The sequence below is a fragment of the Poecile atricapillus genome, chromosome 3 (genome assembly GCF_030490865.1).
Source record: "Poecile atricapillus isolate bPoeAtr1 chromosome 3, bPoeAtr1.hap1, whole genome shotgun sequence".
NCBI classification, from domain to species: Eukaryota; Metazoa; Chordata; class Aves; order Passeriformes; family Paridae; genus Poecile; species Poecile atricapillus.
Window position 1 is genome coordinate 74,635,454 of NC_081251.1, and position 17,137 is coordinate 74,652,590.

Below are 17,137 nucleotides of genomic sequence, written 5' to 3' on the forward strand. Positions count from 1 at the left end.
ATAACTTTTTGTATCTAGAATCTGATATGAGGGAAATGACTGGAGCTGTGGCTCTTCCCAGAGTATGTGCAAAAGGACTGTGTTAGGAGAAGGATATTTTGTTTGAGACGAGTCCTAATTCTTTAAGGCTAGCTAGCCCTGACAAGGGAGGGAAGAGCTATATGAAATAAAGACAAGCCTATGTTATTGTTTAATACTGTTCATTCAGACATGAGAATGCCTGTTTGTGTGTGTTATTAATAGAGGACCCATAGTCTAGAACAAAGTATAGTATGCAGTTGCTTTCAGATATCTTAATTGGGTCATTGTAAAGGTTGTAAATTACTTTTTCCATCTAGCTTAAGGGTTTTCTTTTGCAGAGTAGGCACACTAACCATTCCTGCTGCTTAGAGAAGTTCGTAGATAACTAGTGAGGTTTGGGGATCTCTCTTATTCCCAAGCATGTGCTCTGCTTTCCCCAAACGACAGAGTTATTTCAAGAACAGCCAGAGTCATGCAGAGGGAGGGGCTGTCTGTCCAACCAGTGAGAGCTTCCCAAAGCAGGTGTTTCTGGTTGCCTCAGGATGGGGGATATGCTTTGAGGTTGCTCGGTGATTGGATTCTTGCTACACTTTTCTGGTCAGGTGAAGTGTTGAACCTCTGGTGTGATGCGAATCATAAAAGACTGAATGAGTTGCCATTGGCAGTACTACAGTCTCGGATGAGTTAGCCTATTGGACTGGGTTAGTTGACAAGGATTTAATTCCTTTGAAGAGGTTTCAGGTGGAAAGCCCAGTCTAGCTGATAAAATAGGGTGACTATGAACAACTTCCAGAAATAAAATGGAGATGTTTGCATGATCAAGAAGCTGTCTGCATCAGATGTGGAGGGCATGCCATGTACCTTGGCCCAGTGAGATGGGTCTGACCAGCAAAGCCTTGGAACTGCCTGTGGGAGCAAAGTTACTTGTGTGAACATTAAGGTGGCAAAGTAGGAAAGATGAGAGATTGAGCTAGTAAGTTGTTCCTTTCTTTTTCCCTTTTTTCTTTTTTTTTCTCCCATTCAAACAAGCCTGTAAGTCAGAGAGATAGGCTGTGGTTAAAACAACAGGCCTCATGCTGTCTTTCTTCTGACAGCACTCCTCAGTGTGAAGCAGACCCAACACTGCCTTTTGGTCTGTGGCTGCAGGGACGTGTGAATAACTAACCACGAGCTCTGCCAAACAAAAGGCACGGAGCTGATACCAGGCTGGTGTGCCTCAGCCCCAGGCAGTGACTGCTGAACACAGCAGTGTGTGTGTCCATGCTGAGTGATGTGGTGTGGTGCAGGGATGGATGGCTGCTCCTAGGAGTGCCCTGGAAACGCCACAGCCGTGCCAGCGTGGCACGCTGCCCTGACGCTTTGAGGGAGGCTGGGTTAAACTTGCTGCGTTCAGCACGAATATGCTTGTGGTGCTGCCAGGTGCTGAGCTAGGTAATTCTGGGCTAGCCTGAGTGTCCCCAGGCTACACTGCGACTCTTAGACCAGCTCATCCCTCATATCCAGAAATCTTCTGCTCTTCCTAGGATATTTTGTTGTTCAACCTGTCTGAATGTTTTGTGATGCCTCATTGTCATGAGCCTCCAAGACAGTCAGACTCCCTCTGCAAAACTTGCCAGGAGCAAAGAGTAGAAAATGAAAAGCAGTATGGGGAGTGAATTTTGGAGCAGAGAACATTACCAGATAGGGTAACAGGAATTTTGGATGCTGATCATAATTTAAATTGTCTTCTGTCTTTGCTCTAGGGGACAGAGAAATTCAGCCCTCCATTTGTTGCATTCTTTAGAGTACAGTACTATGTAGAAAATGGAAGAGTAATAGGGTAAGTTCTCTTCTGTGGTAATTACTGTGCTTCAATTTATTCAGTGTGTTCTTAAAATTAAAGAAAAATAATGTTTCTTTGTTAAACTCATCTCTGTGAGCTCATTGAAATAAGCTTTAAAAATCTGCTTGAATTTTGTTTTTTGAAGACCTTCACAGACTTCCTCACTCAGCTATGAATGTTTTCTGCCTGAATCATACTCCATATCCCCTAGGAAAATTGTGACTGCTTTTCCATCTGTGTTGAAAGAGCAGGTTGAATGACGACATTATCAAAACATGATTAGCACTCTTTTGCTTGTGTCCTTTGGTTGTATGAAAGGCACTGGATGAATATACCAGAAATAGATATTTATACTCCAAAGCACATGCTTTAGATCTGTTTTTTGTATTTGAGCAGTGCTCTGTGCAGTATACTTCTGGAAACGGACTTTCATACATGGACAAAAGAAATTACTTCCTAAGTTAAGAGTTTTTAATTTGTAGTCCATTCACATGGAATATGGGCTGCACTCAAAACAGCACCACCCTCACCCATGGTACAGAACAAAGGATGAGGTGGTGAAAAATGAACAACTGACAGAGTTAATTTACGTCAGTGCTTCTGGTGTGGCTCTGTCCTGGGGGAAGCCAAGAGCTGGGATCATTTAGGTGGATTAAAATCTTTACCAAATTTTTGGCATTTGTTCTTGTCTTGAACAAAGCTTGTGGTTTTCTATGTTTTCTCTCTTCATAGTCTTTCATTTTTGGATACATGGGGCTCCTTCTTATGGAGTCTGTTTGGCTGATAAGTGGTTTTTGTTTCATTTTGCTTTTTTTTTTGTACAAAGAAAGATTACATATCATCCTGCCACTCCTGAGTTACATATCCTTCACCATCACAGGCATATTTCTCTTGCACTAGCAGTTTAATTTAAGAGGTTTGTAGAGCCATGCAGAAGTAATTATCTGGCCCCTTCAAACTATACTTGCACACTTTACAAGCAGACTGTAGTGTCCAGCACCTCTTCTACATGCACATGTCAGCAGCCTGTTTCCCATGATCTCTGAGGGCAGGGGGTGTGTGGGTTATCAAGGCTTTGCCATAGCTATTCCTTATCAGACAATCCCTGTTTAGCAGCTTGAGGAAGAAGACAAAAACAAGCCCAGGGCTCCCATGTCTTTTGATCTACCTTGCAGGGAATTAGCTGTTGAAAAGTATCATGAGCCTAAGGCAAGGTGAAACAAAAAAGCAGTGCCAAGTTTAGAGGGGAAAGGAGGACAGGTGTGCAAGAAACAGGACTGGGAGTCCAAGGCAGTTGGTTCTCTTGGCTGCTAGAGACTTTCCAGGGAAACAGAAGTGCTTGATTGTAGTCAGTCTCCAAAACAGGTGTGATGTGATTTTTCTTTCATCTACCTTCTGCCCTAACTTCTTAGATCTCATGCTCCTCCAGGTAGAAGCTACAATTTTTTGTGTTTGTACAACACTTAGTGGGAGAAGGCCTTGATCTTGGTTTGGTGCTCCTTTTACGCACAACTGTATCAAGGTGGCATTGGCACACATCAGACATGTCAAAGTTTAATCCCTCTTCTCTCTCAGCAAGATGATGTTTTTGAGAGGCCTTATCTGAACTTTGTTCTTGAAGTAAATTTGCCTTTGTCTTGCAGCGATAAGGTGGCACGGCAGCTCTACTACTGCCATCTCAAAGACCAAGTACTTATGTCTCATTGCAACCACAAAGAAGAAATCTACTTCTTGCTGGCTGCCTACAGCTTACAGGCAGACTTGGGCAACTACAGAGAGAAGGTCCATGCTGGCAAATATTTTGAACCTCAGGCTTATTTCCCACAATGGGTAAGTTTGGGGGAAACCTTTCTGTCAACAGATTATGCAAGGTGGTATCTAACTGCAGCCATGCAATGATCAGTCAGGCAGGTATCACCCTGGATCCCTCAAGAGATCCCTCAGGAGATCTCTTGTCTTTCCAAGGGATGTAGGTGCACATTCCTGGGCTCATTTATCAGTGAGGTGGGTGGTAGATCCTTCCTTGGTGATGGAATGTGTTGGTGTTACATGAATAACTCTGACAGTGCAGATGTCTTTGTTTAATTCTTCTATGACTTAAAGGGCTGTGTGTTTCCAGTGGCACACCAGCAAGATCTGCACATCCCAAGCTCTCCAGAAAACCTCAGGGCTGCAAAGCCCAGTCCATTTCCCCTTGTTCCCATCTCTGTAATGCTTGCCTCAGGGATGGATAGATCTAAACCCTGTGGGGTAATACTGCTGTGCAGTGCCTCTGGTGCTTGCTTTGTCATTAATGTCTGCCTCAAGTGCAGTAAGAGGAAAGAGAAAGCATTTGCATGTTTGTTTGTAAGCATGTGCATGTGACTTGTGCCGTTCAGGACTTACAACTGAGAACTGATTTAGTTGTCAGATGAAGGCAAATTAGCTAAGACTCTGTTAGCTGGCTGTTTGTCCCAGGCAAGTTGCATCTCCCCTGTAAGATGCCACTGTCCCCTGCTTTGGGGAGAAGGTTCAGACCAGTGGCAGGACTTGTCTTGAAGACTGACAGTCTTTTATGCACAAATCCTAGCCTGCCTGCCTTGCTGTGCAGCAGTGTATCTTTCTCCCAGACAACAGGCCCTCTTCCCATGCCATTCCTTGTTATGGGTGCCTGTCAGGAGGTAGCTAACAAAGGACTGGAAAAGTTGGGTCTTGTGTGCTGTTTCTGAGGCAGTTAAAGGGCTTATCACAGACTGTTGCTCACCTGTGCTGAGCCACAACCCCAAGCAAGTATGTGGGTGATTTATTACATCATTACAAACAGAAAATCTGGCAGGCAGGGGGACGCGTCTCTCCCTACCCCTGGGCTCCCATGGGGAGATAGTGAGCAATCTCTTCCTCCAACACAATCACTCCCTTCAACACGTGCTTCATTTCATTTGGCCAAGGGCTGCCCTAAGTCTCGTGCCAGTGAGGAGAGGCAGTGCTGCCCTGGGCTGACCCACCCAGCTTTGAACCGTGGAGCTGGCACATCTCTTTCTGCTGACACTGCACAGGTGATGGCATCAATATTGTCCTCCACCAAGGCCAGCCTGCCTTGTGGGAGGGCAACTAATCTAGCAGGGCATGCAGAGGTGTTAGCAAACAGAGTAAACAAGGGGTTTAAAGTGAAATGTAAGTGGGAACTGGTTGGTGATCAGGTCTAGTTGTTTTCATCCAGGACAGGTTGCTTCTGGCAGGATGTTCTCAGGTACCTGGTGCAAACCAGTTTTAAATGCCTCTGGTGGGGGGGGATGTTGGGAAGTGAATTCAGCCAATCATCCCTCTTACCTGTCACTACCCGAAAGGAACCTGTTGGGCATGGGAGAAAGCTGAGCTGCCCAGTAGCCTTGTACAGAGGGGCATGTGGGCAAACATGGGAAATGGGCACTGGCAGGGCAGGAGCAAAAGGCCAGCCCAGTGCGGGTTTTTCTACTGCTTAATGAAGCCACGTGCCTGCCAACCACTCCTAATAGATAAAAAAATACCTTGAGATAGTGTTATCCACCTCTTTGAGAATGGAAATGCTAAATAAGCCTAATGTGTAGTTTCTGGTCTTAAAAGGAAAGCCTAGTATTTCTGCCTCTTCAGAGATGTTGCTGCTGATTGTGTTGGCATGCAGAGGAGTATTTGTTATCTGTCCATAAACATGTATGGATGCCAAAAGTTAGGAAAACTAATTCCAGTACTTAAAAGTAAAAAGAGCTGACATGACCTCTGTAGTCTTGGTCTGTTGCAGTTTTGCCACTAGGATCTGTTTGGAGACATGAGCGTCATCTGGACTGCTTTAAAAGCTTATCCTCCAGGGAGGTAGAGGCAAACATGGAGTAACATCTTGAGGGAATATATGAACCTCCTCCACCTCCAGCCACTGTTGTTGATCACAGCTGCCTCTCATGGGGATTGCTGAAGAGTTGCTGACCTGTTTGTTTTCTTTGCGGTTTAGATAATTGCAAAGAGGGGGAGCGACTACATCTTGAAACATGCCCCAGAGATGCACCGAGAACAGCAAGGGCTGAGCACGAAGGAAGCAGTGCTGAAGTTCATTAAGGAGTCCTGCCTGCTGGAAGATGTGCCTGTCCACTTCTACAGGCTGCAGAAGGTTAAACAAAGAGCTTCTTATTTTGAACTTCTCTCCCATCATTAATTGAGTGCACCATGGCATTTTTCTCTTTCTGTTTGTTCGAGGGATGGTTGCCTCTGATTTGGAGAGGCCAAACAAATCTAAAATGCTCAGCCAATGAGGCCTGTCCCCACAAACAAATCTGTTGCCAATATACAGATATAGCTGGAATTTAGTTTTGTTCCTCGACCAAGAAAGTGGCCACAGGAATGGCAAAACTTCGTATTTGTCCCTGCCTGCCAGTAGAATTGGACCAGGGAAATCAATGAAGCCTCTTTTTTTCTTGTTGTAGTTCATTGAAAAAAATGACAAGAGGTCGGCCAGCTTTCACACAAATGTTGTGTAATAACTGAAGGTGACACTGAGTCATTCCAGCTTTTGTATTCCATTCCTTCTCCAACCCTGGCAGAGTGGTTGGCATTTTTTCAGCTGTATGCTTTTCTCAGTAGTTTTGGATTCCTACATTATTGCTTGTTAGACTCCTTACCCAAACCTGCTTAAAGAGAAGGCAATTCATTTTCACATGCTGAGTGTTTAGATCTAGAAATAGAACTAAAGAGAAGTTTTATGTTCCACTTAGGTGAGTGAAACTTGCCTGTGCAATTAGGAATGGCTTGGTCCTTTTTTCCAAATGGAGATACTCTGTCAGACTCATAATTAAACTTTCTGGGTTTTTGTGCTCAGTGGGAATTATGTCTGGGAAGTATCCATGTCCTTTGAACATGCCTGGCAGCTCTAGTTACTGAAGAAACATGCATTTTCAAGAGAAAATAAGTTTTGATCAGTAGTCCAGGCTTAGTTGCTTGCAAACCACAGATATTCACCTACCTCTCTTTTGTTCTCTGTTTTGATTCTTAATGTTGTTAATGATGCAGTCATGAGAGAGTTAGTTACACTTGAATGCCATAAGAAATCCAGCTGGCAGGACATGATACATTTTATATCCAAAAGCAACCAAGGCTGTGAAATTAGTTGCTCTTAATATTTAAATTCCTGTCTGGCTTGAACTTAGGCATTATGTACTCTTCCATGTGTTGTTTGATCCTTAATATGTCTTATTTCTGCCATGTGACACAGTTATCTCATTTTGTGGTGAGAAGTGTTCCTCCTAGGTGATGCTTGGGTCACAGATTTCCTGATCAAGTGCAGAGGGGTGCCAGGTGAAGGTGTTGGTGTGCTGGCTGCCCTGAGATTTCAAAAGCAGTCACTTTTATCTTAACACCCTCCTCATGGCTTCTTCTGAGGTTGGAAACTGCAAAAAAGCCCACAGCACACTCCATAGATCTCATTCAGACCAATACTGATTTATGAAGCTCTTTGTCCTTAGGAGGCAATAAATATTTCTTAGTGACTTTGAACTGAAGACATGGATGGTACCAGAGGCAAAGGGTGAGCTAATGTGTTGGCATAAGGCTTATATCTTGTAAACCAGATGAGGAGAGAAAGTTGTGATGTAAAGTTTGAGCTCTGTGAGCCCATACATTTTTACCCCCAAATTTCCTTTCTGCTTTTCCTCCTAACAAAAAATGCATGTGTTCCCCTCCCCAACTCTGCTGTGGTAGGAGAGGCTGAAAGAACTAGTTTATGATATTTTTTTGTCTTCAAGCAAAAGAATCTGATTAGAGACCAAGTATATCATACCAAGATGCAGCATGAGTTAAAAGTCGGTATTTCAACTTAGGTAATAAAACTCATGTAAAACCACCCAACACCAAGGTTGAATGTTAGAATGAAAGTCCCAGTAACTGGGCATTGATTAGCTCCAGCCAAGGGACACCTAAGATCTAGCAAATCCCTGGATGGGAACAGCAGTGCTGTGGCAAGGAGAGGGGAATGGGTTCCCCTTCTGGTTTGGGCTCTCTGTCACCTGGAGAGCAAGAGTGGTGCATGTTCATGGGGACAGCAGAGACAGCATATATTTACAAGAGAGGTTACAAGGTACCTCTGAGAACAGTAATTGTCCATACTCTCAAATCACTGAAGATACAGGATTCCCTGTCCAGGGCAGCTAGGACATATGCTGGTGAAATGCCTGAGCCTCCCAGCATGAGGGGCTTTTAGGTGTAGGTATTTCAGGGGTCAACAAGGCAAGGTGCACTTTACAAACATAATAAAAACCAAATGAGCTGATGGCATCTGCACGATGAGAAGTCCTGCTACCTCTCCTGCAATAGGTGCCAGAACAAGAGCGTGGTCTTTGTAGATTAACCTTTGACTCTTCTGTTCTTTTAGGATAAGAAGGAGGATCGACCGACAGTTATCCTGGGCCTGACCCTGAGAGGAATGCACATCTATCAGGTAACAGACTGCTGTGAAAGCCTTCTGGTGTAGCATTAACTCTCCCCAGTTCCCTGTCCTCCCCCTTCACCGCGGCTCCTCTGCCTCCCTGTGAACACCAGGCTCCACATATCTCAAATTCTTGGTTGTTTGCAAATTCTTTGCACATCGCTGACTCCACCCTGTACCTGCCAGTCCCTGTGTCACTCTGAGTTTGATGTGTTGCAGGAGGTGAATCACGTTCGCCAGCTCCTCTATGACTTTCCCTGGTCACACATTGGGAAGCTGGCCTTTCTGGTGAGTATGATGGAATGGAGGCCATCTGCCAGTGGCTGCCAGCCTGGGATGTGGCAAAGCTGTCGGCCTGCCCGTGCTGCTGCCCCAGGTCCTGTCACTTGCATGCACAAGACCACAGCTATCTCTGGTAGCTGTGTGGCTGAAAATGTGCTCTTGCTCATTTCTTTGGCATCTTTCCTCTTCGTGCAGGGGAAAAAATTTGAAATCCAGCCAGATGGTTTGCCCTCTGCACGGAAACTGGTTTACTACACGGGTTGCCCCTTCAGGTCACGCCATTTGCTGCAGCTACTCAGCAATAGCCACCGGCTCTTTCTGAATATTCAGCCAGTTTTGAAGCAAATCCAAAAACTGGAGGAGGCTGAAGGTATGTTAGGGAAAATTCAAATGAATTTGATAAGAGGAAGAGTACAGTGTGTTAGTCTCTCCTGTTTCATGGTGCCTACCCTCATCTAATTAATGGTGTTTCTGCCTTATCGGGGAGCCAGTGATAGAAACAGAGGTGTAAGGTATCTTTCCAGTCCATTCCTAAGAAGTATTTATGGCTCCCACATTGCAGACTGTAATCAGAAAGTGTGTTTGTGTGAGAGCAGTAGAGGGGTAATAACTCCTTTCAAGTGGTTTCTGTCTTTCCCTTCAGTGGGGTTACAGCAGTGGCCTTGAGCCATGTGCAGCCAGTGGCACGTGCCAATCACCTGTAGAAAGGCTACTTTCACTAGGATGATCAAGTGCCTGTGGGCAAAAAGCCTGTGGTTGTTCTGTGTCCATTAGTGTCTCATGGATTTCTCAACCGCCCTCAGCATATACAAGCCATGGGAGAAATAATAAATCATTAATAAACACCAGCCACAGGAATCTTGTTCTTAGCTGACTTCATGCAGTGGTGGGTACTTCAAGAGCCAATCAGTGCATCTGATTTTAAAGATTGAGCACTGATGTTCACTAAGTAATTCCCGGTTTTTGTTTGCTTGTTTTGCTTTGTTGTTATTGACCTTCACTCTGAAACTTACTGTTTTCTGTATCATAACTGCCTGTTCTAATGTAGGAGTTTACTGCTGGGTTTACTGCAGGTATGACTAATGCTTTTACAACATCCCGAGCATCCATCTGTTTAGCAAACAAAATACAAAGCTGTCCCTTATTTGTTCAGTAGCTGCAGCAGTCATTTATTAGTTGTTGGCTGGTGCCAACAGAACTTCCTGAATATATTCTGTTCCACTTCCTTAAAATTCTCACTGGTTTCTCCCTTCTTTGTTCCTCAGAGAAGAAGCGCTACCGGGAGTCCTATATCAGTGACACTCTGGACATGGACCTGGACCCGTGCGACAAGAACTCCCGTGGCAGCGGGAGCAGCGGGGGCAGCCGCAGGGATAACCGCCTCTCGCGCCAGTCCACGGGGAGCCACGGCAGCTCGCACACCTCGGGCATCGAGGCTGACTCCAGGCACCGCGTGTCTGTGGAAATGTCGGTGGATGAGCCCTTCAGCATTGACCGGGTGCATAGGAAAGAGAAATCCTGCAGCTCAACCATCAGCTACGGTAGCTCTGGCATTGACAGCGGCAGCAAGGGGCGGGCTGAAGATGACACTCAGGATGATGGTAAAGAATTTGGACATGTGGAGCAACTTCTGAGCTGACTTTTGTCTTCTGCAGGAGGGCAGGGACTAAGAGACAGCAGCTTGGAGCACAAGAGTGATGCTAACCATTCTCCTGCTGCTCTCTTCCTCCTAGAGCTTGAGCTGGCAGTAGATGAGCCAGAGGAGATGCCTGTAGATGAGCCTTTAGAGGGAGACCAGTTAGAGGAGGCCACTGTGGGAGAATCTGTTGAATCCCTGCCTCTAGATGCTGCTAGCTGCCAAGGTGAGATGGCTTTCTGCTGCTGCGCAATGCTGTTCTTTAAGGCTCTAGCAACAGGCATAATCTAAGGGATCTACAAAAACTCTTATCTCCTTCCAAACAGCTGCTAGTGCTATTTACTGCCCTACTGCAACAGGATTTGCAGGCAGCTCATCTAGTGTTTACAGGCCAGCATTCTGTGTTGTACAGTGCTGCTCTCCTCTGTGCTCCTCAAAGTCTCCCTTCTCTAAATGTGCTAAGCTTATATTCAGTTCATGACAAAAAGATAATTGAAGTAAACCTTTTGTAGGGAAGGAATATGCTTTAATAATATCTTGTATGCCACAAAACAGCCAAGGGGCTCAACCACAGAATAATGGGATGCTCACAGGAATTCTTAGGTAAAGTTTTGTGGCTTATGTCTGGCCTTAATATGTACAGCCTTTACAGCAAAGCAAGAAGGGTGAAAATGAGACAAGTTGTCAAGAAACTGTTTTCTTGAAAGTTTTCAGACATTGATCTTTAGGGCCAAAAATGAGTACTTGTGAGCAAAACTCCTGGAGTACTAAGAGTGCTTAATGATGCATAGTTCTCTTAAGATAGGACTGTTTGAATGTGGCCTGTGAGAACAATTTGCCTTTTCTACAGCCCACAAAACCTCAAACTTGCTATGCTTTTCACTTCTTGCTTCTTCTTTGCAGCTATAAATCAGGAATCTCTGTCTGTGGTGCAAGTCACACTAATCAAAATGAGAGGCCAAAGCGTGGAATCCCTTCACCAGGTAAGGGAGTGGTTGCTCAGCAGGAGGGTCTGTGTGAGGGCATTGAACTGAGGTCTTGTGTAATGGAGATAGCTGTAAATCAAGGACACCTGGATTAGTTTGGATTTGACTGGTTTTTACATGGTGTAATCAAAACCAGCTGCTGGCCAGCTACTGCTCTCAGGAATAGGATGAGAGCAGCATTTTGGGCTCAGAATAGTATAGAAAGGTTTGGAGGAATCAGCAGGGAGATCTCACAGGCCAGTTATTATCTACCATAGTCTTCCAGATGGGACATGGAGAATGAGCCACTTCCAGATTTTCAGTGCAATACAGAGCAAAGACCATCTATGCAGCTTGGATGTGAGTTGCGAACTTGGATCATCTTGAAGGCAGAAGTAGCTTACATCAGAGCAAAACCAGATGCTCAAGCTCTAGTTGTTATATCATTTGTGTGATTATAGTCTGTGTGTACTGAAGTCTTTGTTCTCAAAGTTTTCTTTTCATCAAACACTTGGGAAAGGGAAACTATATATGGTAAAGTACGTCACAGAAGAAGTTATATTTGGGGGAAGCTTATTAAAATGTCTTTTTAAGACTTCTTTTCAAAGTATAGCTGTACCCACTGGGGTAGAAATGTTGCGGTTTTTTGAAAAAAAAACCCGACCAAACAAAACAAAAACCACAAAAAAAACACCTCTACCCTTTCTTCCCTCTCTTAATCCAAATTTTCTTTATCTGCTGAGAATTCTAAAACTCTTAAAAAGGATTTCAATCACTTTTTAGGACTTAATAAAAATTTTTCCGTGTTTCTTTCTGGACCCAATCAAAAATTATAAGAAATTTTTATTTATCAGCAAAATAGTCCATAAAGTGCTGTAGGAGATTTGAATAAAATCTTGGTTATTTTTTTCCAAAGCTAAAGACAGTGCAGTAAAAATCATAATGAATTTAGTCCTCTATTTGAGTGGAAGACCTAAGAGCTCATGGGTGGAAGTGGGAATCTTGCTTAAAGCTGTAATGTTTTTAAAGTTACTACTATTATCATGCTTATGCTGTTAAATGATCATGAGGCATCTGTTTTATGAAAATGGTTCTGCTCAACACAGGGCTGTCTGTATGATTGCAAATACCTGGCTGCCACTTTTGTGCATCACATACTTGGTGCCTCCTTAGAAAACTATCGACATCTTCCTTACAAGGCCATGTAAATAAAAGCTGCAGGGTTTCCTTAGCATTTACCAGACAGTGCAACATACTCCTACTTCTGGGAGTACAGCTGAGCCAGCAAGCACATGATTTCCTCAGGGTAGATTTTTAATTCCCCTCCCATGGCAGTGAGAGAAGTAATACTGGGAGGAAGTTTTCTGTGGTGCCAACAGAAGTGTCTTGGTTTCAAAATTATATTCTTGAAATTAGCCTTAATATTAGCATTTAAGAGGTGATTATTAAAGAGGCAAAGCAAGAAAAAAATGCAAATGTTGAAGCTGGAAGTACTCTCAAATGGTTTATAATTCCTTCACAGAGGCTTGTGTAGCAAGATGGTGCCTCTGGGAATCACTGAAGATTTGTTGCTGTTCTCTGCGGAACAGTGTTATGTAGACACTGTTGCAATTACTGGACGCTGTAACCCATTAGTTTGCATGGTTGCCTTCTGAACCTTCCTTTCAGCTCATTAGACTTTACTCAGTGTGTTCAAGCACTTGGGGTAGTTTTTTGTTAAGTGCACTTTGTCCGTTTGAGGACAACTGCATGGATCTGCCAAGAAGTGTGAGGTCATTCAGGTGTCAGTATCTGTCAAGTGTTTCACCCATTGTACTGGACACTGAGGACACAGGGCAGAGAGATCAGGATCTGGCTCAACGTGGCAGGGCAGCTTAATGCACTTGTAATTTCTGAATTGTTCACAGCCCCTTCTTTAAGCCAACATCCTTCAGAAGGCTCTTTTGAAAGAGGGGAACAACAATTTTGATAAACTTTTCACATGCATAGCCAGCATCCTTAGGCTGTGTCTGAGTTCATTGTTTCTGCTTGTGTGTGTCTTGCTGAACTGGCAGGTCAGATCACCCAAAAGCCGGAGCTGCATGGACCAGCACAGCCAGAGTTTGGATGACATCCGCCTGTACAAGCGCCGGCACCCATCACTAAGTGCCACGCTGTCTTCAGACACATCCCACAGCTACACCTTCGGCTGCAGCCTCGAGGATAAGCTGTCTGTCTACGGCTGCGTGTATTCCACAGCGGACTGCAAAACCAAGTCTGCTCTTTATGGGAAGCGATCCATGAACTGCCTCTCCTTGGATCTTCTGGGAGAGGACCAGCTCCCAGAAGAGTTTGTGGTGTAATGAGATTGGAGCTCTTCCATACCAGGAAACAGCTCATCATGGAAATATATACCTCATTAACACATGTGATGTCACTCTGGTTCTTGCAGGAGATGGTGAGCGGCTTTGTTATTCAGCTCCGTATCAGTAAGTGGCATCACTTCTGCAGACCTGGCTACAGGGCAAATCAACTGCAGTGTAGCACTTAAAACTAGCATTGGAAGTGTCTGTCTGAGCAGAAAATGGAAGTGGCCTGCACCCTTGGCAGTGACATAACTAACACAAAAACCAAAAAACAGTGGACCAAAACTGACACTGAGCTAGTAAAGCAAACTGTGTCTAAATGGATTAATCAGAAATTTAAAGTCTATGTCATATTTTTGCCTTTCTCTTGTGGTCCGTGTCTCAATTTTAGTGTACTAGTAGTTTGGTTGTCTTCAGTTTGTGTTGCTGCAACATTGCCAACAGCTGTCAGGCCAGGATATGCTCTTAGCACATTTGAAGGCCTGTGTGTGGAAGTGTCTGGCCTACTTCAGTTGTAATGAACACAAATTGCTTATTCACTGCACTGGGAGCAAGACCTGGTCTTCCAGGAGTTTCTTCTCCTTTTGTTGTTGTTATTCTGTTCTAAGCATCCAGCCAAATACAATGTGTGTGGTGGTTTTTTTGGGTTTTTTTTTTCTTTATTGCAACAAATGGAACTGACTGTCAGCTGTCTACCACTGCTGTGATGCAGATTGGTATAATATCCTTGGGGAGATAGGGAGGAGATAAAGCAAATGCCTTGGCTGCTTCTGAATGTACAGAGGGCAAGAGCATTAACTGACTGGCTTTTGAAGAGAGGAGTGGGACTGGAGAACTTGTCCAGGCATGATCACCCCTTACTTTGATTCATATTTTAATGTTGTTCTTTTCTTTGTTTTTAATAAATCTGTTCCTTAGATTTTTTTTCCCTCTGCTTAGGAGGCAGGTAAGGACTGGAGAAAGTCACTTTGCAAGGATAGACAGAGTGACTGTGTCCTTCTTAGTCATGGATAGGTCATGCAAATAATGTGTGTGTGTGCTGCAGGGCTGATGACGGTGGGAGTGTAGGGTGTTTGTGTGCCAGGCCAGGGTACTTGTTTGGTGATCTTGAGAGTGGTGGATCTGGCTGGGCTGGCTCTCACTAAGAAAATAATCATAATTATGCTGTTTGATTCAAGCATTTGGTGTGGAAAACATCCTGCTACCTTGTTACATGCAAATAAATATGTTTGATTTCCTCCCCTCATCAATTCCCAGCATTGGGAAGCTTGTACTTGAAGGCCCAGCTTTTGACAGCCATCTAGTGTGTTCTGGCAAACTCTAGAAGCAGAGGAAAACTATTCTGCTGGTTGGGGAAGTGTGTGTTGTGCAGTGTTGGTCATCAAAAACTGAAGATAGCCAGACTACAACAAGGAAGGTTTGAGCTGCTGTTTTGATACTGGGCTTGCAAGCTCAGTAGTTGTCTGGTAAATTGCATTCGCATAAGTCATTAAAGTAGCAAATCCATGAAGTCCATCGTCTTGCCACTTCTGTATGTGATGTAGAGACAGGCCATGCAGGTACATCTGCATTTACTGAAGTTGGCATCCTCTGAGATGAATCTACCACCAAACCCAAGCTGTGTGCACTGTAGCCATGACTTAATTGACTGTGCCCTCTTTGATCCCACTGTTCTTTCTTTTTGTAATCAACGATTAGGAGCTGTGTGTTCACTGTAGCCTCTTTTCCTTTGTTCCAAACAAAGCCAAAATGCCTTTGCAAAATACTTGAGGTATGTTTACTGCATGCAAAATAAATTCTTCTAAATGGATCTAAATGGGTAAAGGAAATCGAGCCTCTCACTGTCAGTCAGTCCCTGTTACCTGGGTCCTGTTTGGCTGTAAGCCACGGGAGATGGGCATGGCCAGGATTCAGGAGGCCAGTACTACAGGGAGCAGCCTTGCAGCAGTGCCTGTCCACAAAAAAGGTGAGGAGGAGGTTTGGAGTGAGGGCCCTGCTAACCTGTTGCTTTCCCACCCGTGCAGATGTACAGTTACTTGTGGTTCTGGGAATGTTTGTTAACAGGAAAAAAAGGTCAAAATTCCGTTTTTATGTGGTTATAGTTGTTTGGAAAAGTGTCATAAAATGCATGTGCACCATGTGCACCCTTCTCTCAAAGACAATCACATCCATATCTGCTTCAGCCTCAGTACATCACGGAAGTGTTTATTGCCACCAGGCAGCTCACTCTTCTGGTTTTGCAGTTAGCAGGCATGCAAAGGATTTGGTGAAGTGCTGTAATCCTGCTGCCACTACTTAAAAAATGCACCAACGCCTGAAAACGGTGTAACTGACTCTTGCATGAGCATCCACTGCCTTGTACATTCCTGGGGAATTCTTTTATTTATTCATGGCTGGTAGGGAAGGCAAACTCTACAGGTCTGACCATCTTCTCTCCGTGGTCTGTGCAGCTCCCTCCAGTACTGTAAGTGACATACGCATATGAAGGGGAGACCAGACACTTTTGTGTATAGCCTGAGAATGAATCGATATCTTACGAGCACTGTGAATATCTATTATGCAACTTTTGTATTTGTATTAAAAAAAAACAAAACAAAACCACCTGTTTCTGCTAGTAATAAATTTATTTTTTGTTTGGATTTAGAAGGTCTCTTATTTTTGGGTTTGATAGTTTGGTAGACATTGGTGTGTAAGCATTTATCAGCTGATGTTAGAAACTAGCTGCCAATATTTGTACATATTTGTAAAATATTCATGTTATAATCACTCTATTTTAATGGTAAAAGTTTATCCTTTCCATGAAAGGATTTTCTTGTTTAAAATAAAATATAAATAATTATATATACACCTGCAATAAAGTATGGATAGAAAAAAGGTAATTGTGTAGCTTTTTTTTTTCTGTCCAAGGAGGACTATGTCTTCCATTTAAGATGGGTTGTAGAAATCAATTTGCTGCCAGACTAATCCATATAAGCTTAGCTTGTGATGACAAACCCAGAGGCACTGCAGTCACTGGAACAACTCCTGTTCCTCCTTGCTATTCTCAGTAGCACAGTGCCAAAGGGCTTTTGTCAGGTATTAAGAACACAGCTGAGCAGGTTGGAGTCAGCAGGACACTAAAAGGGTCTGAATCTGACTGAAGAGACAAGTTAAGCTGCTCATGGTGGTTAGTCAAGAAAACCAAGCATGTGAACTCCCAAGGATGTAGAGAGATCCTTTCAGCCTCCTCCTGGGGGCTGCATCCAAGGACAGCTGCCAGCCTATGGGATGCAATGTGCTGCTGAAGAGCACTCCACCAAAGTCACCTAACCTGCTGGCCTGGAGTCTGGCATGGATAGAGGGAAGTTTTCTTTTGGGTCATAAATCTGTGAAGGAGTGCCACAGGATGACTACCTGGATCTCTTATTGAAGACACTTGCTCATTGGGAGCCTCTTGTAAACGTTTTTTTTTTTTTCCTTTTCTCGGGACAATATTTACTTTTTATGCACTTTGATATTGTAGTGTTGCTCCTGCTCTTGAGATTTCCTTTCTTGTACTTTATATTTTTGTCCAGTTCCTGTTATGTTTCCAGTATAGAAATTTTCAAGGACTTTAGAAACTCATCCAACTTTGGCTTGTTGGGGTAGCTGGAAGAGGGT

General features: G+C 43.9%; 1 protein-coding gene across 4 annotated transcripts in view; it reads left to right on the plus strand.

Moving 5' to 3' along the window:
• FRMD1 (FERM domain containing 1) overlaps positions 1 to 17,137 on the plus strand; it is a 66,557-nt gene that overhangs the window by 25,021 nt on the left and 24,399 nt on the right. For 2 of the 4 annotated variants that reach the window (XM_058833917.1, XM_058833916.1), the window contains exons 5-14: positions 1,764 to 1,840; positions 3,487 to 3,673; positions 5,808 to 5,963; positions 8,217 to 8,282; positions 8,490 to 8,558; positions 8,748 to 8,922; positions 9,818 to 10,153; positions 10,286 to 10,414; positions 11,092 to 11,171; positions 13,208 to 16,357. In XM_058833917.1, coding sequence (XP_058689900.1) covers positions 1,764 to 1,840; positions 3,487 to 3,673; positions 5,808 to 5,963; positions 8,217 to 8,282; positions 8,490 to 8,558; positions 8,748 to 8,922; positions 9,818 to 10,153; positions 10,286 to 10,414; positions 11,092 to 11,171; positions 13,208 to 13,495 — 1,563 coding nt within the window. In that variant the 3' untranslated portion in view covers positions 13,496 to 16,357. Of the gene's footprint in view, positions 1 to 1,763; positions 1,841 to 3,486; positions 3,674 to 5,807; positions 5,964 to 8,216; positions 8,283 to 8,489; positions 8,559 to 8,747; positions 8,923 to 9,817; positions 10,154 to 10,285; positions 10,415 to 11,091; positions 11,172 to 13,207; positions 16,358 to 17,137 lie in introns of those variants that run through there. The other 2 variants (XR_009277089.1, XM_058833918.1) reach the window with 2 other exon arrangements.